The sequence below is a fragment of the Strigops habroptila genome, chromosome 5, assembly GCF_004027225.2.
Source record: "Strigops habroptila isolate Jane chromosome 5, bStrHab1.2.pri, whole genome shotgun sequence".
Lineage (NCBI taxonomy): Eukaryota > Metazoa > Chordata > Aves > Psittaciformes > Psittacidae > Strigops > Strigops habroptila.
In genome coordinates, this window is record NC_044281.2 from 11,530,077 (window position 1) to 11,557,025 (window position 26,949).

Here is a 26,949-nt window from a genome sequence, read left to right on the forward strand (position 1 = left end):
CCTTCCTCCAGAATGCCATGGTGTCTGTCAAGGAGCTGTGCGGACTGCCGCCCATCGCCAGCCTGAAGCAGTGCATCCTGACCCTGTCCTCGCGGCTCGTGAGCAGCGATAACGCACCCTCCGTCACCCTCTCCATGAAGGATGCGTTTCCTTACCTAGAGCCTCTGGGGACCATGCCGGATGTGCAGAAAAAGGTCCTGGCAGCCTATGACCTGGTAGGTGCTTACCACTGCTTCCTCTGTCTTTCCTTACTGTTGTGAGTGCAGCAGGCGATGCTTGCCATGCCCAAACAATTGGGTTAAATGAACAAAGCTTTTCAAATGACTTAGGCTATGCAAAATTGTCCTTTAATCACCAAAATACCACACTGAGCTTTTTGTTGTTGTTTGGTTTTTTTTAAGCACAGTTGTGGCTAGCACAGGTTGGCAGTTGAAGAGGACTTTGTTTACAAAAATAGCAGCAATTCAGCATGTACTGGTGACTGTTAGTCGTTGTCCTTGAGAAGGGGCAAGATTTGTGTGCTGCCCTTCGCTTGCCTCCCCGCAGCACAGGGCAAGGCCATTAAACAGGGAGCTGCAGTGTGAGAGTTCCCAGGCAAAGCTGAGCCATCCCCTTTCCGATGCCTTTCAGCAGCACTGTTAAGTAATGCCCATGTCCCTGCCAGGCCAAGTCAGCGTTGCATGGGGAAAGAGAGGTCAGTATGATACAAGAATACTTATAATACTTATTAAAAGCTAGAGAGGCAAACTGAAGGCGTTCCAGGTGAATGCTGCTGCTCACCCTTGTATGGCATATGTCACTGCTGTGGGTGACTTCCAGCAGCAGAAACCACACTGCACCTATGAAACTATCCTTAGTAGATACTTTGCAGCAACCGATAGCAAGCCGCATAGTTTTGCAAACCTTGACTTAAATATTACACTATGGCAACCTGACTAAACCACAGTGCATGTTCAGTGCATGGCAGTTCTTTCTGCAGCTTATGTTCATAAGGAGTAAAATGGTGAATAACTTTAGAGGTATCAGATGGCTTCCAGAGACCCTGAAGTGTTGTGAAGAGTGATCGAAGCTTTGACCAGTATTCAATGTGCCAAATACTTTCCTTCTTTCCATCTCATTTTTTTGCTGTTATGACACACTTTTCAGGAGAAAATCAGCTTTTTGGGAAGAGGGAGACACTGATGTTAATTAAAAGGGAAGTACTAAAAATACTCTGAAATAATCCTTGGGTTCCTCCCAAAGTAATTTATATTACTTGGAGGTGATTAAGTTGTGGTAATAAACCACCAGCTGTAACAATACCAGAATGAGGATTTGCAAATCCAGTTGATTGCCACATTTTAGGTCGGACTTTTTTGCATAGATTTATTACATGGTGTGGTATCTGACTGAAAGAGCAAATACCACATAAATAAGAGATTTTTCTGCCTTTGGAGGCCTGCCTAATGGAGTTTTACCAAAATGAATGTGTCACCTCTTATCTCTGTAATTATATACTGAAGAGCACACATGGGACGTTTCAAGGCCTCCTTGTGCTATGGAAACAGTTTTTCAATTTAAATAGGTGAAAGGCCTCTTTTGAATGCAGACAAAAACACTTGTATAACTGCTTTAAATAATGTTTGCTCTCACATTTGTCTCTGATGGGGGGAGATGTACCTTGATTGTCAAGAGAAAGTGCAAGGAGTTTAAAATCTGAGGAAGAAGGGAATTCTTTGTGCCTCTGTAAGGGTTGATTTGATGTAATTCTGGTTAATGAGAACATGATACTTTATTTTTACCTATTTTGTCTGGCTGGGACTGCCTCTTACTTTACTGAAATGACTTGCTTCTGAAAAAGCAAAAGCTGGATTTAATGAATGTTTTTGCTACATTTTGGATATTTGCCTTTTGAGGCAATGCCAGCTGCAGAATATTGAAATCTATTTAGCCTTTTCTTTGTTTGAAAAAAAATAATGAACCGTCTCTATCAATCTTAGTATTTGGAAATACAGTGTGGGGATGGGTTTGCAGTTTTGGTGTTGAGAAAGGGCTCTTCCTTGCTATGGTGTTTGTAATGACTTGGTATAATCCAGGGTGTGTTTCTTTTTAATAATACTTTTTTGTGCAAATGAGAACACAAGGAGCTGTTGGTGGAAAGCGAGATAATATAAGCTACCATTTTATTCATTTATTTTTATCCAAGATATACTACAGTTCAGCCTTTTAAGTTGTTGATAAATATGGCTTCAAGGAACTAGATCCACAAGTGCCTGCTCCGTGTCTTTGTCTCCCCAGAAACGTCTCTTCACTTCAAAGCACTTTTTGGGTGAATAAGCCTGAGAGCAATTTTAAATGCGTAAAATAAAAGCTGTTGATGTTGGCCTCTATCTCATATGAATGGGCTGTGCTTCTTAATTCCTTTTACAAGAAACAGAAAATAGTTTGACCCTAAACCTCATGGTGTGATTGTAGGTCTGCCTCAGTCACTGGGCTCCACAGCACAGGTAGCGTGAGTGCTGGGCAAACCCTTCCTCGCCACCTCCAAACCCACCACATATCTCACATTCTTCAGAAAGTCTGCTTTGGAAATAATCTCTGATGAAAACAGCCTTAATGTGGTAGAATTTTTTCCCCTTACAGGAAATTGGGGACTGAACATACCTTTTTGGTTTTTTCCACTGAAATTATAAACTCTGTTTGTTAAATGGAGCATAGACAGGGCTGCCAGGCCAGGCAAACGGAGGTGCAAATGCTTGGAGACCTGCCACAATGATCTGGAAAACAATTAACTGTCTGTTCCCTCCTGCTCAGCCTTTGTCAGTAGGCTCCATAGACAAAGACTGGTTTGTGCAGTTTGTTTGTTTTTTTTCCTGGGCAATTAATTTTACTGTTGTGTTCCTCATTAAATATTTTCTTTTGAGAGAGGCCTTATTGGAATAAAATTGAATCTGCTTCATTTAAGGAACTGGAATGAATTTCAGGATTCTATTTATATTTTTTCTTTTATGTTTGCATTGCAGTGGTTTAGTGGAACTCAACTGTTGCTGTGCCTCATGCAGGAAGAGGCTTCACTGATGATTCTGAGTTGTATGGGAGTTTCTGCAGAGGAGAGCAGGGAATGGGATTTGCTCAAAACAAGAAAATGAGGTGGACTGTTGACAATACACAGAAAACATTTTTGAAAACTATGTTAACTAACAGAAGTACTGTTTAGAATTGTGTATTTCAACTTACAACTTTGGTTGATACCATACATAAGGGTATGATGAATAGATTCTGGTAATGTCGCAGATTCCCACAGATACACTCTACTATAGCATGTCACAGAGCTGTTCTTCAGACCTTTCACATGAGGAAAGACTCTCCCTCTCCCCTTCTACCTGTATGCTCCCCTTCGCCAGTGGCTGGGCATGGGAAGATGCTCACTCAGGTGGGCAGCATGTGCAGTGTGCCCTATAACCTGTCAAATAGATGTTGGTGTTCACTGATCACACCTAAGAAAAAAGGAGATATTCAATGTGGAGAGAAGGGATGGGGCCCAGCTGGACTTGACAGATGGTTGAATTATTCATTGCAAACAGTTATCCTGTGAAGTTAGGATTTTTTTTGGTTGAGAATTGTTCAGAAACAGATTGTGGTCTCTCTGTCTGCACGATATATTCATGTGCTGAAGCAAGCATGCATGAACTCAGGGACACTTGTGCGCTTTTCAGTTATTGGTTCAGCATTATTTTTTTCCTCCAAGATCAAATGATTGAATAATTTGCAAATCAAAAGGAATGAACAAGTGATAATAAATGTTCTTGGTTTTACCCAATCTTCTGGCTCATGCATGTACAGAGGGTTTTTTCTAGAAAAATAAAAGAAGCTCCCCAACTATCTTTACATGTTTTCAAATCATAAGCAACAAAAAGTGTAAAAAATGTTGAACATAGAAGCTTTTTGTAATATAAACTCATGCCGACATTAATGTTTTGTTCTCTATTCAAGCCTTTTTACTGGCATTCATCTTGTTATTTGGAACAGACAGGTAGGGAAGGACAGCAGTAATGTTGAGAAGATGGCAAGTTAGTTAAGAATGTCTCTGCCAACACATAGATGGATTGGAGATTTATGAGAAGTAATATTTGTGATGCTGCTGGGGAATAAGTTGACGTATGTAATGGCAGTGTTTTTGTTGACTCTGGTGTTGGTCCATGCACACTGGTAGAAGTCTGCTGAGGTGTCTGTAGAGATGAACTGCTCTTTGTCTGCTGTTCTTTCAAATTTAGTCTGTTTGGGTTTCTTTGTCTTGATGCAGGTGTGACAGCTCTTTATTCCCAAGGAGGAAGTCCATTTTCCCAGTTTATGTAAATGCAAAAAGACTAAATAGATTTTTGTGAGCTTTTCCACTGAAATTCATACTTCAGCTGGGACAGAGTCATCCCCAAAGGAACATTCTTCACAATTCTCTGAGCAGCTGAAGACAAGGGATATTGCAGAGCAGAGCATTCACTGCCAAGAAAGTGTCATAGCACATTGACGTCAAACACAGTCCAGTACATAGACATTGTCTTGAATTTGTATCTATTTGAAAGAGTTTTCTGTCCAAAATTGGACATAGACTGGGAAAGTGATTATCCTGTTTCTCTCTCCACTTCTTTCAATTCTCTCACCCACCACTCACAGTTTCTCTCTCTGATAGCACATGTCCCTCAGTCCCTTCTAAAGTAGGACCTGAAAATGGTCAGATCTTCTTACAGAATGAAGTCCCAGTTGGGTACTTCAGTTACTCTGTTTTAGATAAGCATATTGAAAGATGATGCCTCCCCCTGTTCCTCCACTGCCTCTGTTGTTTTATAGAGGATCACGTCCTTCAACACTCTGACACCACATTTCCCGAGAAATATTTGTAAGCAAAAACATGAAATCAGAATTTAAGGTGAATTTTATTCAGTTCCTTCTGCAGTTTGTGTCAGTAAGGTATTTCAGATGTTTCTAGCTGATGTAACCATCCCTGATAACTCTTCCTCTTACTGGGTTGTTACAGGAGAAGGCTCTGATACAGAAACCTGGTTTGGAGCATAATGGGACAGGGACAAGGCAGACTGATAGCTAGTGTTCCTTTCCATGCCCTGGCACCACGTGCACATCCTTCCTTTTGTTGCAGGACCTGCTGGCACACGATTGCCTGGCTGTTTCTTGTCCCAAATGCCTGCAAGATATGCTCAGTGCTAAAGAGGGAAGCCTGTTCAAATGGTCACGAGTTCAATTTGCACTTCAGCTGTTTTTCCAAATCAGTTGTATTTTTGTAGCCTTTTTTGTTTGTTTGGTGCTGTGTTTGCAGGGAGGGCTTGTGTGTGTGTTGGTTGGGGCTCTTTTAGCAATAGAGGCGTGATATGGTACTCCTTACCCAGGCAAAACTCTTCACTGTCAAAGAAAGGCATAAAAGATTGGGAAAAACGGCCATGAGGAGACACCTTTTTCATTTGATGTTCAGGCAGTTTCTCGTCTAAACTTTGGAATATTTATGAGAGGATTCTTTGAACTGTCCCTTTTGTATCATTTATCTTCCCAGCAGGAGCAGTGCTTTAATTTGCCACCAGGAGTTTTTCCTTTCTTTTTTTTGTCTTGGTGAGACTGCTGTGTTAATTTCCTCTCCCCTTTTCAGTCTGTAGAATAGTTGCTAATGAAAAGAAGAAATTGGTTCCTAGCACAGGAGTTCATTAAAGTAAAAAGAAATAACTTTCTTTTTTTTTCAGTTTGTACTAATCTTCTGATTAAACTGCCTCTAGTACAGACAAGAAATAATTTCTTATTAATAGAAATATGCTGTTCTCAGTGTAAAGATATTTTAAATTTCACTTAAAATTTATTCATCTTTGTAATTAACACATAATAGATGTGGCAAAGTAAAGAGTCGTTCTTGCCATGAAGCAGTGGGGTTTTAAATTAGATATTGCATGCTATCACTTCAGTGATACAGGTCAGTTATGTTTCCAGCCCATGGTCTGCTCCCCTTTCTGGATCTCATATACTGGACAAGAGAGAGCTGCCAGGTTTGTGCCAACTCTTGCTTCCTCTGCCTTTGTGGGAAAGTGGCGTGACTGTAACAGGGTGCTTCAGGTAGGCCAAGATGAATCAAGTTTAGGCTTCTTGCTTTAAGCATTGTGTAAGAATATTTAAATTAAATGAGCTATTTTCCAGAAAAACCCTAACCTATGCAGATGAGCCTTTGTATTCCTCATTCCCATTAGTGTATTAAACATGACATGTACTTCTGGGACTCGTGCCATGTGCATCTTTTGTCAGTCTGAACAACACCTCATTCACTTGTGAGAGCATTTCTGGCGCTGCAGCCTCTCCAGGAGGGTTAGCACTTCCAGGACTTGCAAAAGTCTTTGTGTCCCTGCTCCCATGGAAACGTGGCAGGGGTCCCTGAGGGGAGGAGTGGGGCCATCCTTTGTTCCTGCAGAGCTCTATGATGCTGCAGCATCTGCCAAGTGAGTGCAGAAGGGACCCTGCGCCCTCCTCATGGGTCTCAGCCCTCGGGACAGAGGGACCAATGTTGAAATTAGCAGCATCCCAAATGATGTCAAGGTGTGTGATAGTTTATCCCATTCATCCCTTTCCCTTCTGCTTACTCTAATTAGTATATGCTGTTGGTCAGCAAGGTAGCTTTATAAAGTACCTGCCTGTATCAGAATTGGGTTTTGTGTACTTTCATTCCTATTTTTGTCCCTTTTTCCCTTGTAGCTACATTAAGCACATCACTGAATATAGCTTATCACCTTTCTGACATAGGAAATGCCAGTCGTCCTGAGCAACCCTGCCAGCTTCAGCAGCTGCTAAAAATTTCCTCAGTGACTCCAAGTGGACCCAGATACCAGCATCCATCCTCCAAAGATTCCTTTTCAGTATGTGTTGCTTGGAGGTTAATCTCTTGAAGCTCAGTGTTCAGGAGTTAACAATCTGGTGGAGCGAGTTTCCTGAGGGAGTAGGATGTCTCTTGCTGGTTGAGTCACTCACCGAAGAGAGTTATCTTTTGGGAGCTGACATTAAACAGCAGCCTGATGGGCTCCTGGCAGATGGCTGGGACTTACACAACTGCCCAAGAGCGCTGCTCCGTGCAGGTCTGACCAGAGTAAAGATGCATAGAAATTCACATTGTAAACAGCAGAAACTCACTCTTAACATTCAAGACAGGTTGGTGGATTTTGAAACATTACTGGCAAAATTGGGATTGAAAATCTCAGTCTGTCGTGTGATAGCCCAAGCACAAATACAGGCTGGGTGGATAATGGATTAAGAGGAGCCCTGAGGACGAGGATTTGGGCATGTTGGTTGGCCAGAAGCTCAACGTGACCTAGCAATGTGTACTTGCAGCAGCCCAGAAACCAACCATGTTCCAGGCTGCATCAAAAGGATCATGACCAGCAGGTTGAGGGAGGTGATTCTGCCCCGCTACTCTGCCTTTATGAGACCCCACATGGAGTACTGAGTTCAGCTCCGGGGCCCCCACACAAGGGGAACGTGGACGTTGGACATGGAATGAGTACAGGAGAGCCATGAAGATGATCAGAGTGGTGAAGGACCCCTTCCACTAGGCCAGTTTTGCTCAAAGCCCCATCCAGCCTGGCCCTGAACACTTCCAGGGGTGGGTATCCACAAGTTCTCTGGGCAACCTGTGCCAGTGTCTCACCACCCTCACAGTAAAGAACTTCTTCCTAATGTCTAATCTAAATCTATACTCTTTCAGTTTAAAAGGGCATCCCCTAACCCCAGTCGCTGAGCTGAGGAACTCTGAATCCACTCTCGGGATTTGCCATGGGACAAAAGTTACTTACTTGTGTCAAGATTACTGCTGAGCCGGAAGACAGGAACAGGTTAAATTCTGCTTTATGAACTGTTTTTAATTGTCCTTGCTGAGCTGAGAGCAGTGAGACTTTGATGTCAGCATCAAAGGAGCGGAGGGCTGCTCTACCTACTCTGCAGAAAGGGAAAATTGACATCCTATTGCCACTTTTCTCTTAAAAAATGAATGTAATACCTTCATATCTGAGAGTGCTAAAACAGGCATGCCAGGAACTCCTGGGAGTGGGTCCAGTAGCTGGAGGAAGATATGGTCAAATTTAGATTACCAAATTGCATCATTCTCAAGCTTGCTTTTTTTTGTGTATGGTAGGATGATTTCTTGTGGCCATATATATATGTATATAAATATATATATAAAACTCTCACAAGTCAAGTTCCACTTCAGAGATCTGAGCACAGGAGAGTCAGACACTTTGGGTATCCTGTCCTAGCTTAGCTGCATTGACCTCGCTGGGCAAAACCTTGCTGCTGGCTAGCAAGTACAGACACAGACCCAAGGAGGGGCAGGCTCAGGGTGATGGGGCATGGGGTGCAGCAGCCATGGAGATGGTGGCAGTGCTTGGCTGGACCGGGCAGAGTGAGCACTGGTTCATAGGCCCTGTGTCTGCATGTGGAAGAGATGCATGTTTGTCTTCTGGCTGCCTCTGTAGTGACTTGCAGGTTTTTTCAGGGCTTCTCTTTACTGCTCAGACCAACTTTAGCATTTGCAGTTGGTGCCTAAAACGGCTCCTTCAGCACAAAATGACTGTGTGCTGTGGTACAGAAAAGCCAGACGGTGCGTAGAGATTGTAATTTCTTTCTAGATGACAAGCAAAGATATCAAAGACAAAAAAATCAACATGATGCATGAACAAGCAAGTAATAAGAATGACAGGCAAATGATACTATTGAAAGTAATTTCAATCTCAGACATATCCACTGGGCATGTTCTGCTAAAAAAATAATTTTGCACCCTGTAGATGTATCAGGCTTTTTTCTGTCTGCCTGTGAAGCTGGTAATGGATTTTGGTTTTCTCATGTTCTTGTTTCTATCAAAACAAAGGCATAGGTATTTTTATTAAGTGCCATCATAACAGGTTTAGTTAGAAATGAAGATGGCATGAGGAACAAAATTTGGATCTGAATTTATCCGGAATTTGGAAGTTCGGGTGTGACAAGTGACAGCATCTCTCCTCCCTAGTACCTAATTAAAACAATAAGATATGCTAATTTGCAGGTGTTAATTTAATACTGTCTTCCACTACTGGTTGTGTTTTCATATTTAGTGTGTTTGAAAGTAGAAAGGCTTTTAGCAGTTGTAGCATTTTGGCAGAGCTTTCAGATGGTGGCTTCTGCAGTTTCAGGATGTAACATTAGGCGGTATTCAGTTTCCTTCATTTCTAATTGACACTGCTCTCATGCTGCTTGGATTTGATTGGGGTTTGTAGTGTATGTCCCAGGAGAGAGAGATTATTCTCAGGCATAGTTTGTTATACAGCATGTTCTTGCCTTCTGGAATGTGCCACCTTTTGCAGTTTTGCAGAATATAGCATTGGAACAATTTGCTTGCAGGCCTGGGCTGAAGGGTTTTGGAAGGTTTGTTATCATCGAAGGAGAATGGCATTTGCAAACAGGAAGGCTTGGGAAACTTGTCATGTAACGGACCCTTCATCTGTTTGCTGTTTATGGGCTACTCTAGGAAGATGCATAAATAGGGATCTCTCTTGAATCTTGTGAGTAGGCCTGTTTAGGTCTTAGTTTTTCTTTCTTTTAAATTTCAACACAAATGTTGAGGACAGGATAGGATTTGGATCTGAATTTCTCCAAAGAGAAACTCCTGTAGCTGACTGAACTGCTGTAGTGCATAAAGTTCAGCACAGGCTTAAATACCTCTTGAAATCAGCGCTATTCATAACTTGGTAACATTTTTGATAACCATTTATGTCAAGGACTAATATTTCTCCTTTTGTTTCAAGAAATGTACTAATTAGAGCTCAGTTTCACATTGAATGAATTTTGTTTGTCTGCTAACTCTGCTTTCCTCTGAAATCATGTGTGTTTCCTTCATGTTATTTGCAGAGGTGTCTCACCGATGTAAACCAGCTGTTCTTTAGCTTCTGGGGCAAAACATAAAACATTTCCTGAGCAACTGTCACTTCACTTGATACAGATCTGGGAGCCCTGATATGAAGGAATGATCCAATCTTTATAGGGTTGCTTGCAGTTTGAACCTTGGTACTTTTCCGTGGAGTAGATGTTGCAGAAAACCCTAGTAATGCTGCTTTTTTCCCTGTTTATTTTGTGACAGATGATTCAAGAGAGCAAGGTTCTCATTGAGACAGCAGACATCACTCATGACAAGATTGTTCAGTGCCAGAAAGCAGGTAATCCTTCTTTACTGTGCAGTTCTAAATGGGAGATGGGAAATGATGTGCCATAATTTACTTATGGTTTGTGATTAATGCAGCATCTTTCACCTGGTATTTCAGAAAGCATCCGGGTTTTTCTCCGGCAGAATCCACCCTACTGAAGGCTCATCCTCCAGTAGCAATGCAGGCATGGGATCAGGAAAGAATCCTCAGCTTTCACCTTAAAAGCTATTTCTCCATCTGCTCTACAGCTCTGAAATGTCTGACAGCATTTGAATTAGTCAAATGAACTAAAAAGGCATTCAGTTAACAAGAGAGAGTGAGAAAGCGTGCTGCCTTTACTGAGCTCCATTCTCTATCACAGTTATTCTCTTAAACATGGACAACACAGCAGGTTTTGAAACTCACAAGACCAAGCTTGTTTACCTACCTTTACATTTGCTGTTTAGGTTTGTTTTGGGCCTGGAAACTTATACCAATATAATTCCATTGTATCACAGTGAATGTGTGTTGCTATACATTAATGTACATCAGGTATATGGGCGTAAACCACTGTAAGTGGGCTCAAAGTAGATCATATGTTACTGGTTTATTGTACTTGATGTCTTTATCAGGACAGCAGGCTAGACTCAAAACTGGGACATGTCTCCTGTAGTTTCCACTGATACACAAGATTAAGTCCTGCTAGAGAGATGTGTCCACATTTGGCGGTGGCAGTCCTCTACAACTATATCCATTGGCTTTCATGTATCAGAAACCATGCTGAATAAATAAACACGGTGTATTTCTACTAGGGGTTTACACTGCATAAATTAAATCTGTTTTCAGTTCATTTACCTGTACAGCTGCACCTTTCCTATCTTGCAGCAAGCCTTGAAGATCAGTAGTGCAAACACTTGCTACTGTATTTAATTTGCATTCTTAGCCATAGTCTTCTGGAACCACAACAATCATAAATACTATTGTTTCTGATGGACGTTTTCGGATTTGGCAAGTGACGCAGGCTACAGCCATTTGCTTCTATAAATGTAAATAATGAATGAGGCTGATGTTTTGTAGTAAATCTTTTAATTCAGCTTTTTAATTAGAGGAAATTTGGAAATGGTTTCAACAACAGCATTTAACTGATTTTGATGTGGTGCAAGAGCAGGGTGGAACCTAGTCCTTGCCCTTTGAAATACAGAGCTCTGGAGCCATGCTGGCACTGTGGTAGCAAAAGAAGGAGAGGCAAGCAGTTCTGTCTTGCTGGCTTTCATAGGCCTCATCTTGTGCCATGCTTTGGCTTCTGTGTATCTGCATAAGCAGCAGAAATATCCTCAGCCAAAGCCTTCATCAGATGCGGGGGGTTTAGGAATGGGACAGTGACAGGAGAATACAGCACCAGGAGCTCTTTCTAGAGGGTATAATTTAAAAGCAATACTTTGCACTAAATGATGCAGACCCTCAGCACCATCAGCCATCTTTCTGCCCACCCTGCTCTGTGCATGGAGATAAGAACCCACAGTACTTGCCTGGCACTGGTATCTTTGTGAGCAAGGGGCTGGAGGTGAGTGGGGAGAACATGACGCAGGACCATGCCACCACGCTGATGTCCACAGTTTCCTGCAGTTCCTCCCTCGTTCCTTCCTCAGCAAAAAGATTAACTTCTCAAGCTTGTTCTCTTTGCTGCTGTATCTACTTGTATTTTCATTTCTTTTGCTTTGTTAGCCTTAAAATATCGTTTCTGATTGAGAAGAAGGCTGGAGAGATGTGAAGTACTCTTCTGAAGCCTCAGGATTTAGACAAAGGAAAGGAATAGGAGAGAGAGGATCCCTCCCCATGCTCAATTGCCAGTTAGTTTGTTGCAAATGTTACCCAGGCAAATTGTTAAATATCATTCTCAATGTGGCAAGATGAAGCACTCAAAACTAAGAGGTTTCAGAGGTGCAATTGTCTGTGACGTTGTCGTTCACCTCACCCCAGTCCTGCTCCCTTTGGATATGTGTTCCTACCAGATCTCTGCTTCACATCACAGCCAGTTTTGATCCACGTTCTCTGTGCCACAGGGTCTGGTCATCCCTCAGAGGGCTTCTCAGGTGGCTGGTTTTGTTGGGTTTTTTTCATGTGCAGTCTCAGCTCAATGCACAGTGGTCAGCAACAGCTCAGAGGATGTTTTTATTGGTGCCCTGACCTGCAGGGCACAAATGGCTCCTCCATCTGGGGCAGCACTGTCTCCAACTTACAGGTCAGGTAAAGCGATCCAGAGGGAAAGATAACTAAAAGGATGCTGCATAAAGGCAAGGCTCACCACATGGAGCTGAGCACCATGAGCTTTCCTATTTTTTTTGCAGGACAAAGTGAGTCATTTGAAAGTTTTCTTTCACTTAGTTGAAGGGAAATGGTTTGTAAGTCAGTTGGTGTGAGGAGCACCTGCATGGGAATCTTGCTTGGTCTGCAGTTATTTCGACTGTTTCCCAAAGGAAGTGCTGCAGGAGCCCTGTTACCCTTGAGAGGCAAAACCTGCAGAAAACAATAGAGAAATTTTGCCTTGCGTAGGGTTGAACTGCCTCAGTGTTACCGAGCTCCTGGAGTTGTTGCAAGGCAAGAAGAAACCTATTGTTAGTCTTCCAGGAGTGCTTTGGGCAAGTTATGCTGAGTGCAAGCCTGCCTTGGGCTGTCAAAGGACTGACTCCTTCAGCGATGCAAGACAGAGCCCTCTGTGTCTACTCCGTGCAGGTGTTCTCTCGATGGGCGTTTCTCTGATGTAATTTCAATGAAGCTCAAATTTGCAAGTGACATTTTCCTTAAAATATTAGGGGAAAGCTGTGAAACAACTGGAGATGGAATTGGTTTCCTCAGCCAGGAGCAAACTGGGATGGGCCTCAGATGTTTTGGAGTGATTTAGTGCCAATATGACTTTTCATAAGGTACAAATTGAGGGACAAGAAGCTCTCTCTCTATTTTGTCTCTTAATCCATCCCAGACTTGGTAGAAATGTTTGCATACACTGTGCAAATCTTGTGGAATTGGTGGGCTAATTGGGCTCATTAGGTTTTTAATCTGCTCCCAGATTCCCTGAGTTCTTGTATCCAGCAACAGATTTGCAGATATTTGCCACAGAAATTAGCAATGAAATGTAACAATTCCCAGGGCTGCAGTTGGCAGTCTCAGTTCTCCAGGCTGCAGGAATAGCAATCCAGTGATTAGTGGTGTGCGTTCCCGACATAATTTATCAACATGAAATACAAGAGCTTTTCTGTATGACTGTGATGAAGATTAATGAGGAGCTCTGCTTTTGAGTCTGTATTTGCTGTGCTGAACAGGTACCTTCCTTGTCTGTCAAACTACCTTCTGAGGTACTAAATCACCTGTTCAAGGAGAGGGATGGTGATTGCCTTTTGTTGCAGTATTACCAGCAATGCAGACTGCAAGCAGAAGTGCTGGAGCTGTGTTTGTGCGGGGACCAGGCACATGCCTGTGTGGGACCCCAGCAGTGGAGAATTACATACAAAGTAGAAGCAACCACAAGGTTGAGCATGACATTTTTATTCTGGAAGATGCTCTCTAAGATGGAGTCTTAACAGGGAAGGGGTTGAAACACAGAAAGAGGTTGTAGAAACTACCAGCTGCAAGACTGAAATGTTCACTGGACATTTTATCGGGAAAATCAATCATGCATTGGGTGACAGAGCAATCTGTGTTTTTAGGAATGGAATTCCACGAAGAGCTCCATAATCTTGGGACAAAGGAAGGTTTGAAAGGAAGAAAATTAAGCAAAGCCATTGAGAGTTTTGCATGGAATATCACAGTACTGAAGGTAAGCACAGAAAGCACCACCTTGTGTTCTTGTTCACTTTGTAAGCAAACCTTTGCTCTTTTAGCTCACCTATTTGTACTCTTCTACTGATACTGTAGCAACATTTTATTTTTTTAATGGGATGTATATGCATTTACAGACATTACCCCCAATTACTGAGATTTATCAAATATATGTGTAATTAGATATACCGGTTTGGAAGCTGTGGAGGGGTATTTATCTAAGACTAATCAAAAGAGGAAAGATAGGTTGTGGTTTCCATGCTCAGACACCTGGTTTTGGTTGTCTGTTCTGCCCCGTGCACCCTGAATATGACCTGTCTGAGGTCATGGTGTCTCAGATACTTGTTTTGTAAAATGAGAACTAGAGCATCTCTTTGGGAAGGGATGGAGAAGGGGTGTGGGGTGCTGTCATGAAAAAACACAAGGAATATTGTAGATCCTGCAGAAATATCAGGGTTATGTTTCAAAACTGGGGCACTATCCAAACAGCTAAAAAAGGGATTTTCATCCCTCCATCCTAGCTATGCAGTGACACACTGCACAGTGATCGCATTACTCACCAGGCTTTAGGTACTGGTTCAGCACCAACCAGCCACAAATTGTCATGGGAGCTGCATGACTGAGCCTGGGTGAAGTTACCCAGGGACAGCCGAAGATGGAGAGAGGAGAGGATCTGGTGCAGCTACAGCAGGCAGCAAGCAAAGGACCTGAGCCAAGCATTCAGGTTGTTAGCATTCAGCTCGCGCCTTCCTTCACAGCCTCATTTCCCACCTTGCTCTGACAGATCACACTTTGATTTCCACCCTCTCTGTCTGCTGCTCCTTCCCTTCAGCTCCCATTAAGCAGGTTTCCCCGTCTGACAGCATCTTCCTATGACCCCGCAGTGCCTTTCCTTAGCTGGCATCCAAGGGCAAGCCACTTAATGAGAGGGAATTTTTACAAAGCTCCTCATCAAGTGTACACCTAAATGTAACATGCAGCAGTGGTAGGAAGAGTCATAGGAGGTGCATGCTTCAGCTTCATGGAGCTGGAAGGAACACTAACAGGTCCTGATCAGGAGAGGGAAAAAGGTGTTTGGAACAGAGAGGCTGAAGGGTAAAAAATGGGTGGGAGAGGTCGTTAGCAGAGAAGGTTTAGAAAAGACCTGGGGGCACCTGTGGTTCCTTGTGTACCTTGATGAGAGAGAGGGAAAGCAAGTAATGGAGTCAACGTAAGCTCAGTTAATAGGACCTCTGATTAGAGAAAAGGCAACCAATTCAGATGGAAAGGACTGACCTATTCCGGACAGCATAATTGAGGCAAGTAGCTAAAGAGGACCAAAAAAAACCCCCAAAACCCCAAAGCACTAGGCAGTTCTGAACATTCATCTGAGTAACTTTAGGTAAAATAAATGCCTCGCGCTCGGAGTTGCTCTAAACACGGTCAGGGTTGCTCTAAACTTTTCCATTTTTAGCTGTTCATCAAATGAGATGTTTGCACTTCTGAGGGTGACCCATAATTAATGAAGGTACAAGTAGGGTATTGGAGAAATGTTTTCCTTGAAAAATAATTGCTGCCTAGCACAGATTGTCAACCTGTTGAAGAGCATTTCAAACATCTAGTCAAGGACAAGGAATAACTGACACGTTTCATGTCTAAGCCACATAATACCTTTCTCACATAGTAAAATATTAACAGAATTTGTGGCAACTACCCATGGGTGTAAATGCAAATGAAACACTTTTTCATTCTGACTGAAGTCCAACTGAGTAATGACAATAGATAACTGAGAATGTGGTTATTCACGTGTCTGATATGAGACCATCAGTCACTGCTACATCTCATGTTTGGCGCTGACTCTCTTGTCTGTGCTGGTGGGAGCTCCCCAGAAGGATTTGTTGAGGTGAGACCAACCACCCTGCTCCACTCAAGCCATCGGTGTCCTCTGTGTGTCTAGTATCAGGGTGGTCACTACAAATATATTTCACTAGCTGCTGGTGTAGTGATGTAAGACAAGAAAAAAATAGCCCATAACATCTGGCAAATGCATCAGCTGCTTTACAGTAGATGAGGTGAATGAATGGCACACCACCAACAGGAGAAAGCCTCTTCGTGTGCTTCAGGTTGTTGGAGGCAATTGTATCGTGCAGCAGTAGTCAGTTTGTGTGAGGTGCCCATGAGCAATAGCAGGTATTATATCATGCTTGTGCCTGTGAGATGATTAATAGTCTTTTCCTAGGCTAGCGAAGCCAAGGCATATTTAATTAATGTATTTCTTTATAAAGACTCATTGCAGTAGGTAAGCTTTGAATACAAAGAGGAGGTGCAATAAGAAATTGCTACTGGCAAAATCATTAATTACTTACAGAGTGCAGGATTAAAGTATATTTTATAAAAATCATAGCTGTGGGCATTCTTCATGTTTAAAAATGCCCTGGGGTACTTCTAAGAGGTACTTAGTGAGAATGAATCAAAATAATACGTCATTTTCTTCCTTGGTTTATAGAAACTTAATTACATATTAGTAATACCCACTTTAAGGACAAAGTGTTTGCCAGAACATAAAAATGTTAGTAAGAACGCAGCTGTTCTAACTTGGGAACAGTCTAACAAGTCAACTTTTATATTGATGCCTATTTTTAACATGTCACATCTTCCTATTTGGTCCCATGTCATGTAAAATACTGGTTCCCTGTAAAGTGATACAGTAATATTGAGGGGCACAACATAAGTACATGGGACAGAAGAATCATGTTCTCACGGTGACATTATGGTTATGATCCCAAATTCAGTCTTGCTTTCATTTTTATTTCCATGCAGCACCATCTCTGTGCCTCTGTTTTCCTTTCTGTATTTAGTTAAGTGTAATTGCAAAGGTAGCAAAGGAAATTCTGTGTTTACCACTTCCCAGGGACCACAGTGTTAGGAACTGTTCATTTCATCCTGACGGGCATGCAGAATTGCTCGGCTTGGCCAAGGTAACCATTCTGGTCTGAACTTCTTTTGCTGCAGAAGTTCGTGATTCATTGTCATGAGATATTTCTTGTTTTTAAAACAGGTGACTGTCCATTCCCTGAGTGAAGGCTCTCATGTGGGTGCATGGGCTGGTGCTTGTTTCTCCCCACATGCTGGTGCTCCTCCTGCCTTCCCCTGGCGAGGTCACCTCCTCTCTGGCACAGCTGCTCCTGCCTGCGCTCGGAGAGAGCAGGGCATCAGGCTGAGTGAGGCAGAAGCTGAGAAGCCTCATTAGGACAGTTCTGGCCTTGAGCTAACGAATTCTTCTGAGAGCTGGGACATAACCACTTGCACTCAGTGCCACCGTAGTGCACTAGATGGCTTTCAGGTGAGGTACGCTCACTTATGTATGAGTGATGAGAAAGCAGGGCCAGCCTGGGTCTGCTCCCAGCCCTCTTGGCATGCAACAGTGCAAGCTGCTGCCTCTCCTTGGGCCGTTCTGGCTGCTCCATGTGCCTCTCCCACAGGATCTAGTACCAAGGGTTATCCAGTAACTGAGGCATTCTCAGCATCTATCATGTGCAACCACTGATTTAATGACTGCTTTATGAGTTTCTGAGAATGCTTGGAGCAAAAAAAGTTACTGCCTGCAAAACTGTTCTCCTTGCTGAGGCAAAACTGTCATGGGCTACCAGGAGGTGTTTATTCAGGCAAAGAAGTTGGGATTCACCAGAGTCCCAAGAGCCTCGTAAGTAAGCCAACCAAAGTTTTAGTGTGTTGACTGTGGTTTAGACCTAACTGCTCTCACATGGACATGCTTTGTCTGTCTGCAGATGTGTTTTCCTGGGCTATCTGTGCTTTGATGGATCAGCCCATACAAAGTCTAGGAATAGTACCACCAGATACTTGCCTGCATGTTAATGGTAAATATATAAATAGTTAATATACCAACATGCTGACTTATTTATAGACAAAACATGGGAAGGCAAAGATAAAGTGGCATTTACTCTTTCAGTCTTCTACTGATTTCTACTAGACTCAGACACCCAAATGCTGGAATCTAATCTCGGCTCTAAAATGTGTTCGGGGGGGGGGGGGGGGTTAAATCTTTTTTTTTTTTGCTGCCCATGGTAAGATTTCACCTCTGCTGCCATGTGTGTTCTCTCTTACTAGGACTCCAACAGTTAGTGCATGCTACAAGACATCAAGTGGTTAAATTTTCAGGGATCATTTCAGCACCCATCCATGAGTATATCTGCTAATTATCCTGCATTTAAATTAATGCTGATTAGATTTAGAAAGAGGTTTTTGAATGCAGGAGGCACACAATTATTAAATTGCTAATGCAGTTCACTCTTTCGGGGAGAAATCCACGATTTTACAATGTAGGTGGGATCAGTGCTAGCTCTGGTATAAGTGGTTTTATGCAGCAGAACTGTGCACAAAGAGAGCTTTTGGAGGATGATTGCCACAAATGACCTGTTTCTTCATCACAGTCATTTGTGACAATAGGCCTTCAGTCGCTTGGGAGACCTGCAAGATCCAGACTTCTCACTTGGGTGGCAGAGCCTCAGATGCACACTTTGAGGCTATTTGGAGAGATAAAAGCCAGATTTCTGAAAGATGTACATACAGACTCTCTGGCTTCACCTAAACTGAGATGAATTTAGCATCACTACAAGGTGACACGGTTTTCTCTAGGAAGAAAAGCAGTATGTTATCATGATGGGAAACAACACTCCTGAGCTTGGAGCAGGTGATCCTTGAACAGTGACTGTTATTCTAAAGCACTTTATGCACAATGGTGCCACACAGGGTTTCCACTGATCTTTGGAGGAACTAGGTCCATTCACAGCCTTACGTTAAGGATTATTATAGTGCACTATGGGAGTGTTTTTAATGGATACTCTACAATACTCTAAAACCATCATGTAACTAAGATTTATTTGGGTCCTTTCACATCAATCCTTTTTCCTGCAGTTAGGCAAGAACCTTGGCTTCGCTCCTTTGCATGCTACAGAGTGGACAACAAAGCAGCATGGCAGAATCTTAGGGACATTTCATGTAATTAAGCACAACAGCAACAACATATTCTACTGCATGTCATATAATTGCTGCCAAAGGATTTGCATGACAATTTGCACTATCTAGGTCTTAAGTGAGACCATGATGAATTCACAATCCCCTGTAAAGCTGCTGCACTCTGTGTACCATTTGTTTCTTTCCCTGTAAGTGTTAGTTAGGCTTCCCCTGCCTCCTGGAAAAATTCCACATATATTATGTCCCTCCTTTTCCCAGCATATCTCTGCAGACATATGCACATCGGCGCTCAATTTATGAAACTGCAAATATAGATGAAATGTAAGCCACAGTGTCTTAGCAACAAATTCTTGTGATTTGCTGTCATCTCTTGACAGTAATAGTCCAGCAAGAGCAGTAGGCTGGAGTGGTTTGTGAGGCATGGAGACTTCATACTGGCCTTTAAATCCAGGGCTCACTGTATTATTCCATGTCTACTTGTTTCCAGATCTCCCTAGATAAATGTTTTGAATGTGGTTACCCCAAAGGCTCTTCTTCCTGAGATGCTAAATGTCTCTCCCGGTGTCTAGTTCCCACGTTGTTTGCATTTCCTTTGTGCAGTTCAGAGTGGTGTTTCTCACTTTTAAACCTCTCCAGACTGAGTACCTTGGTGGCTTTTGAAGGCTCCGCTTGCCTTCAAGACCAGCTCAGCTACAGCGGTAATTCGCTGAGCCAGTCAGTCTGTGATTGAGGGACAGATTTTACAAGCATATGCGGAAATACAGAGCTTGTCTAATTACTCACCTAGTTATTAGATCAGGTTGGTCTCTTACACATGAACTGAGGGACAAAAAACGAAAAAATAACACAAAACTGCTGGCTTTCTGAGAGAGTGCTAAAGAGAAGGTGAAACAGTCCAACAAGGTCAACATCCATTTAGTCCCGTAAATACCAATCTGCTTAGCTTGAAGCAGGTTGTTTAAAAGTGGAGGGAAAGGTGAGGAAGAAGATAGGTTTAGGTTGTTTCTTATTGAGTGTGTGAAGAGTCTGGAGGAGAGGCATGGGAGTGCAACTTGTTCTGGGTTCTTGGGATACTCTGAATGCAGCGGTGAGTGTGATGGAGGCTCCAGCTTTGGAACTCCTTTGGAGGGCAAAGCTGTGCTCCTGGCTTTCAGGCTGTGCCACGGAGCTGTCTATGTCTGACTATGGGCCCACATTTCGTGGTTTTTCTGACATAGGGGGATTTAGAGTCCTTTAAATGATATTGAGTTACAAGATAAGGAGGTAAAAGCACGTGATTCACATGCAAAGCTGTTTTGATTAGTGTGTTTTGTAAACCAAGGGAACAAAACCGTGTAAATATTGGGTAGGTGGATCCTTCTTGTACATGCTCATTGCAGGGAGGTTGGACTAGATGACAATGGACCAGATGACCTTTGAAGGTCTCTTCCAACCCAAACTATTCTATGATTCTATAACAGAGTGCTGTTCTCTACTGATTTGGTTGGCAAATGCCTTCTGGAGCTCTGCCCCATACTGCTCACAGCACTGGCTTTTGTCTTTCTTGCCCAAGCCCAAAGGCAGGAACGAGAGCTCTTTAAAAGACGCTTAGTCTTGGTGGATTTTGTCAGTTGTATCTGGTGATGGGATCTTCTCAAGTTACTTCAACAGTGTATATCAGGGTAAAAAGAGTGTAATCCCAGTCTCTCAGCAGTACTAGTTAATCAACTGGAATATCCTGTTCTTCTTGGCTGTCAGCCATGCTGCCAGAGCATTGCTCCAGGGAGGATGTAGTGAGCAGTCTCAAACAAGTACAGCACGGCCTCAGTGGGTACCTGGCTGCTCCCTGTGAGTGTTTTTGAAGCCCTAATGGTGTTCCTGACAAGGTCTCTGTTTTCTTGGCCAAGGAAAATTTCAAGACATGGATTGGATTTAGAGCAAATTAAATATTCATGTGTGTTTAAAATATACATGAAGGCTACCCAGGCAATCTTAAATCTGCAAATAACAAATGCTACAGGGGGGACTGCTGGGGGAAGGGAGAGCAGTGATTGCCAGGGTTCACAGCTCTTGCTCCTTCATGATACTGTAAGTTTCTGAAGCGATGTGTTAAGGCATGGACTTGATCTTAAAGATCTTTTCCAACCTAGTTGATTCCATGATTCTGTGAAGTCCTAGGATGGCCTGACAAAGAGGAGAGTCTTTGTCCCATGTTAGTCAGTTATTACTGGGGTTTTGTCCAATAATGTCACTGCAGGAGAGTTTCATTGACTGGCAAGAAGCAATTGTCCAGACATTCAGATCAGGCAGAGTCGGTGCTTAACCATCCAGGCACAGGGGTCCACCTGCGCTCGCCTGCCTGCAGCGCTGATGCTTGTGATGGGCAGCACTCACCTCCCCATCTCAAGTGGCCCCTGCAGGACCAAACCCAGTTAAGAGTTTCTGTTCATTCAGGGTGCATGCACCATTTTATGACTTTTCTCCAGCCTTTAACAGCCATTTCAGTGCATAGAAAGCAGGACTGAAAGGGCCTGTTGAGAGGCTTTGTAGGTTCCTCCTGCTGCCCAGTGCAGGATCAAAAGAATATTTAACTGCTGTGGATCTGAGCCCTGCTCAGATATTTGTCAAGAAAAGTGCTTGGTATGAGGCTGTGGTGTTCTCCATGGTGGCACCCGGTGTCTGGGGGGAAGGAGCTGATAGCCAGAGTCATCTGAGCAGCAATGTGGGTCCCTGCCTTTTTTATCACTTCTCTCTTCCTCCTTCAATACCAGGGCTCTGCTCCCACGGGTGTTTCACAACAATGGGTTTAGGGACCCAAGTGTAGGACAGACTAAAAATGGAAGGTCACCAAAGCTCATCCAGAAAACAAGTGCTGTGAGCTGCCTTCCTTTGATGTAAACCCTTTATTTATTTATTTATTTTACTGCAGTCCAAAGCTCTGCATTTCAGATGTAAATATTATTTCTTCAATTCCACTGGGATGGGTTTGTACATGTGCAAACATACGTGCATGTATACATATATATAGGAGGAGAGACAGGCCATCAAATATGCAGAACAATGGTAACTTTGGGACAAAAAGAACAGATTAGAGAAATGAATGATGGTATGAAAAGCCTTGAGTGATATCTTGCTTAGCCAATTTTCCTTGTGTTTGACTAAAAGAAACCAGAGGTAGATGGCAAGCAATCTTGTGATGTGCCTTTTGAGTGATGTGACAAATTGCCAAAAGCCATGGATCCGATGCCAAGCTGACAGCATGCATGCAGGGTGAGGTACACTGCATTGCAGCAATGGTGATGTGAGACAGGGCCAGGAGCATGTGGGGTCACTGTGCCTGGCACCCCTTGTGCCAAGGCCACCTTGGCAGTATGGGCTTTGAGCCCAGTAGAGGGTTGGCATGCTGAGGTGCTGTGTGTAGAAAACCAATTTTAGCGTCACTTCACAAATTGAGGCTTGTCAAGATGTTTAAATAGAGCTAGTCTGCCAAAATAGATGTCTAACTCTCTCCTTGTGTAGGCTGGCAGCTCAGTGAAGCCCCTGCTTGGTTGGCTGTCCTGCCTCAGCTACCCCTCTGTGCCTCACTGTCATCTCAGGTTTTACTATCTCTTCTCTCCAGCCTCAAATCCTCCTTCCCTCTGTGTTGCCCCAGTTCAGCATATCATCTCAATCATGCTAGAGCAGTGGGAGAACCACCATGCTCTTTGTCATACATGTGTGTCTAATTCTCCCTCATCCTTGATCTGGACTAAACTTCTCATGACTCTAAAGGTGTCTTCACCTGTGATGTGGTTTGCACTATGAGTTTATCACTCCATATTCATGCTGACTTCACCCTGGGGTAGCTGTATGGGATCTGGCACTGCTGTGCTCGTGCTGATGGGGCAGACCCATCACAGCCTGAGGCCCACTGTGCTGCTGTCATCTCTCTTCGCTACCAACCTGGCAGGTATTTTGGCATATAGGTGAGAAGGCCAGCTTCTCTCTAGGGGGTGTCATCCGGTCCAAAGATAATGCAAGTGGAAAAGTAAGTAATAATGTTCAGATGATGGGGTGTGAATACAGAATTTGTTCTCCAAACAAACTGCTCTGAGCAGTAACAAGATTCTTATCACCTATGAGGGGCTATATGAAAAGTCAGCAGGTAGGATTACAAGTTCCTTGAAGGTACTCATCCTTTGAAGAAAAGGAGCTACTCCTGCATGTATGTTTGCCTGTGCAGAACTGAGCTGGAAAATTGGTAGTACTGGGGGGAGTGTGTTGGGGAGCAGAAAGATGACTGAGTGGAGTAATATTTGTAGGTGGTTCCCCACTAAAGGAGGATTTCTTTGGTGTGAAAACTGGGTCAGTGTCATCTCCCGTCCCTTGAAGGAGGAGACAGTGAAGGCAGGAACTAGAAGTGGCATAGGAACTTCAGCAACTACTGCCATCATCCCCTCCCCTGCAACGGTGACATTTTCATCTGAGGCACAGATATCAAAGACTGCCGTACCCAGCAGTGGAGTTAATTAACACAACCTGGAAGACATGGAAGTTGGGAATCTTGTTTGTGCCAGTCTGACAACATGACCTCATTCAGAGGAATTAAAAGGGCTGTAATGAAAGTATAAGTTTCAGCAGAAATTCACACATTTCTTGCTTTTATCTGTCAATGGCTGTACTAACAAAGAAAGAAAATGAGCAGCTGCCTCTGTGAGGTGTTAAAGATTGCATTATAACCTAAGCTGAGCTGCCAGCCCTGCTTAAGCAGTGAGGCAATGTGCCAAAGGGGTGGAAGCTGTTCCTCCAGGTCCTTTCTCAGCCCATGGGGTAGCACTGGGCTTGTGCCCCAGGCAGCGCTCTGGCCCCAATATCTGCCACTAGTGAGGGGCTTGGAGAGACCTTTTCCTTCCCAGGTTGACAGCATCCTGTGGTGCCTCACATGGATCGTTATTCATGACACTGGAGACCTCGGTGGTCTTTTCCTTTGCAACGTTGCGTTCACTGTTGATGTTGCTCCAGGGTGGTCAGTTGAACAGTGTGGTATTTCTCATGTACCGAGACACACCAAATGGATGTTTTTTCTTGGGCTCAAGGACTGACTGTTGCTTAGAAAACTCCAGTTATCTCTTTATGCAGCTTGGAGGATTGTCTCTAAATAATACACTATAAGAGAGATTCAGTTGCATGGTTATTTATTATTGAAAAGACACGTTTCATTTTTAAATGATTTCAGTTGTATTTTAATCTCCATTATTTAGTAAATTCGCTTTACAACCTAGAATTTGCTTTTGCTATGCTCATCTCATCCCTTCCCAGCTAGCACATGCTGCTGCTTCTGACCCACGTAGAAATGACACTGATGGTGCCTGCCAGGGTGTTTTGTCTTCCTCCTGTTTTAAACCATTGAATAGTGCAGTTGTGAATCAACATTCTGTGTCCTGGTAAAGATCTGGCTGAGCTGTGATTGCTTCAGGGCTAACGAAATACGATGGAGAAAACTCCCTTTGTTTTCCTCCAAACGTGAAGCTCCGTGTGTGTTAGCTCAGCGCCCTGCCCGAGTCAGGGTACCCCACAGCCTGTGGGAGGAGTTGTACTCAAAGCAGCCGTGTTCTTATGCTGTTAAATTCCCCGGTTCATTCAGACACAGGTCTTTGTGCCACCGGGAGCTTCTCCTTCTGGCAGCCTGTGTGCACATTGCTGTCACACGAAGGAGCGTGTGTCTGAGTGAAGGGCTCCATTTCTAGGTGGTCTGTGGCAGGACAGAGCAAGGGGAAGTTGCTGCCTGAAGCCTCCCTCCACAGGCATTTTTTCCTAGATTTGTGTAGAGCTGTTGAGTATCAGGAAGAGACCAGGATATTGATTAGTACACGGTGGGAACATTGAAAGAGGATTGCTTGTACATTGTTTTTTCTCCTGCATTTGCTTATTGTTAAATCTGAATTGTGCCATTCTCTGGGAGCTGTAAACTGGCGCTAGTCTGAAGTGGTTATGTTTGAATGTCAGCTTTGGTGTGTGCCAAGAGGATTAACGTCTTCTAAAAATTACCTTTGTGGTATATTTTGAGTTCGTTACAGCTACAGTTCGTTGTGTCAGTGGATCACATACAGTTTCCCAGCGCTTATAAATGATGGAGTTTGACTGCCCCTTTTGTCATGTGAATTATGTGCCAGTATCTACAAAACCTCGCTCCCTGTGAGGAGTGTCTAATAACTGTGAACGGGTGTCTAATTTAAGCTAATTCCCTGGGGGAGCTCAGGAGGTGATGAAAGCTGCTGGTTGCTCCATTGAAACCTCCTCCTCTGCTGTTGCTGAGATGGTGTTTGGGTTTTCCCTGGCACTGTCAGTGGAGCAGCCTCAGTCAAATCCGGTAACATACTTTATAACTGAGTGATACCTGGCCCTTGTGCTTTTCCAGGGGCATGTCTCTCTGGAAGTGCCGAGTCCTCCCCCTTTCCCTCCAGAACATAGATAGGAATCCTCTCTCCACGTATCGAGATGTGCATAACACCATTGCTAGCCAGGACCTTTTGATGACTTCTGCACTACAGGAAGGAATACAGGAGTCAGGGGAGCTGAATTCTGAATCCAGCAAGCAGCGATTTTCTGGTTTGACCTTTCCCAGTTTCATTGTGCCAGTCCAGCTTCCATTACTGCCTTCTGACACTGAAAAGAGAAAATGTTCACCCACACTGCTTACATATTCTGAGGGCTGTGGTTAGAGTAAAACACTGTTTAACTCCATGGAGGTATTGATTCGTTTTTGTAGTCTGGGGCCACCAGCAGTAGAGGAGTAAAGACTTGTGTCTTAACATATATGATATGTTAATTAAAGAGTGCGGAGTAAAGACATCTGTGTTAACATATATGATTATTGGCAATATGGATCTGGAGGGAGGGCTTGGACAGTTAGTCAAAAGCCGCAAACTGCATTAAGTGGAGTTGCATGTGTTCAGTGGGACCAGGTATTTGCTTTGCAGTTATTCTTCCCCAGCAACCCTGGTAGATCCCAGAAGCCCTAAATGTGGCAGGTGTTCCCAAAGGTTTGCACAGGAGCTAGGGAAATTAGAGACCCAAGTGCTTGTAGGTAGGAACAACAGAATGGGAAACTGTATATTGTATCCTTGACAGCTACAGTCTTCTTTTACCTGTGTGAGTTGAAATCGAGTGCAAGGTAATGAGCCCTGCAGCAGGCAAAGGACCCTGCCCTATGGGTCATTTCCCCAGGTACAAGTAGGATCCACTTGGGGAGGAATGCTGAATCAAAACCAGCGATTCTGTTGCTTGTGGCAGCTGCTGTTTATTTTTAGATCACAAAAGAAGAAGATGGCCTTGCTTGTCTCAGGTAGGCTATGAACGTGAGAATGCAGACTAAAAAGGCATGTTCATAGCCTCTCATCCTTTCCAACACTCACCAGTAACTGTGGAGGTATTACTACAGCCCTCTATCAGGCTTAAAAATTGAGTTCAGTTTTGCCAAAAAGCCTCTTATTATCTGTGACATGGCATCATAATGAGCTGGAAATTATGCTTGTTCCATTTCCTTATTGACATTTTGGGGCAGTGAATATGTAAATGAATATTACATTCAGGTCTCCGTCCTGCACTGCTTGTTTTTGTGCTTGGCTCTCTCGGTTTGCTTTGTGTCTCCATTCCCATCCTTCGTGGAGGGTTCTCACATCCAGCCATGCCTGTTTCTGACCCCTCCCAATTTTCTCCTCTGCTCCCAGTTGCTTTGTTTCGGTAGCTGTCTGTGTGCTGTGTCAGTGTGCTGCTTGCAGAAATAACTATACCCACTCCTGTTTGTATTTGGCTTCACATCTGCACTGGGAAGGCAAGGCTAGGATTCTCCCAAGGGAGCCAAGCACTGTTAGCATGTGGGGCCCATGGCCACTGTGCCTACAGGACCCTGTTTGACCTGTGGCTGGGGGAATGTGAACAGAGAGGGTGGCTCAGCTCTGCTTCTGCTGAGCTCACTGGCCAGTCTCACCAGCAAACCCATCTTTGATTGCAGGGGACCAGAATGTCGGGGCTG

General features: G+C 43.6%; 1 protein-coding gene across 1 annotated transcript in view; it reads left to right on the plus strand.

Annotated features, from left to right (window-relative positions):
• PLCL1 (phospholipase C like 1 (inactive)) overlaps positions 1-26,949 on the plus strand; it is a 210,911-nt gene that overhangs the window by 172,635 nt on the left and 11,327 nt on the right. Inside the window, exons 3-5 of the mRNA XM_030488131.1 lie at positions 12-215; positions 10,124-10,199; positions 13,871-13,980. Of these exons, the coding sequence (XP_030343991.1) occupies positions 12-215; positions 10,124-10,199; positions 13,871-13,980 (390 nt within the window). The remainder of the gene's footprint in view (positions 1-11; positions 216-10,123; positions 10,200-13,870; positions 13,981-26,949) is intronic.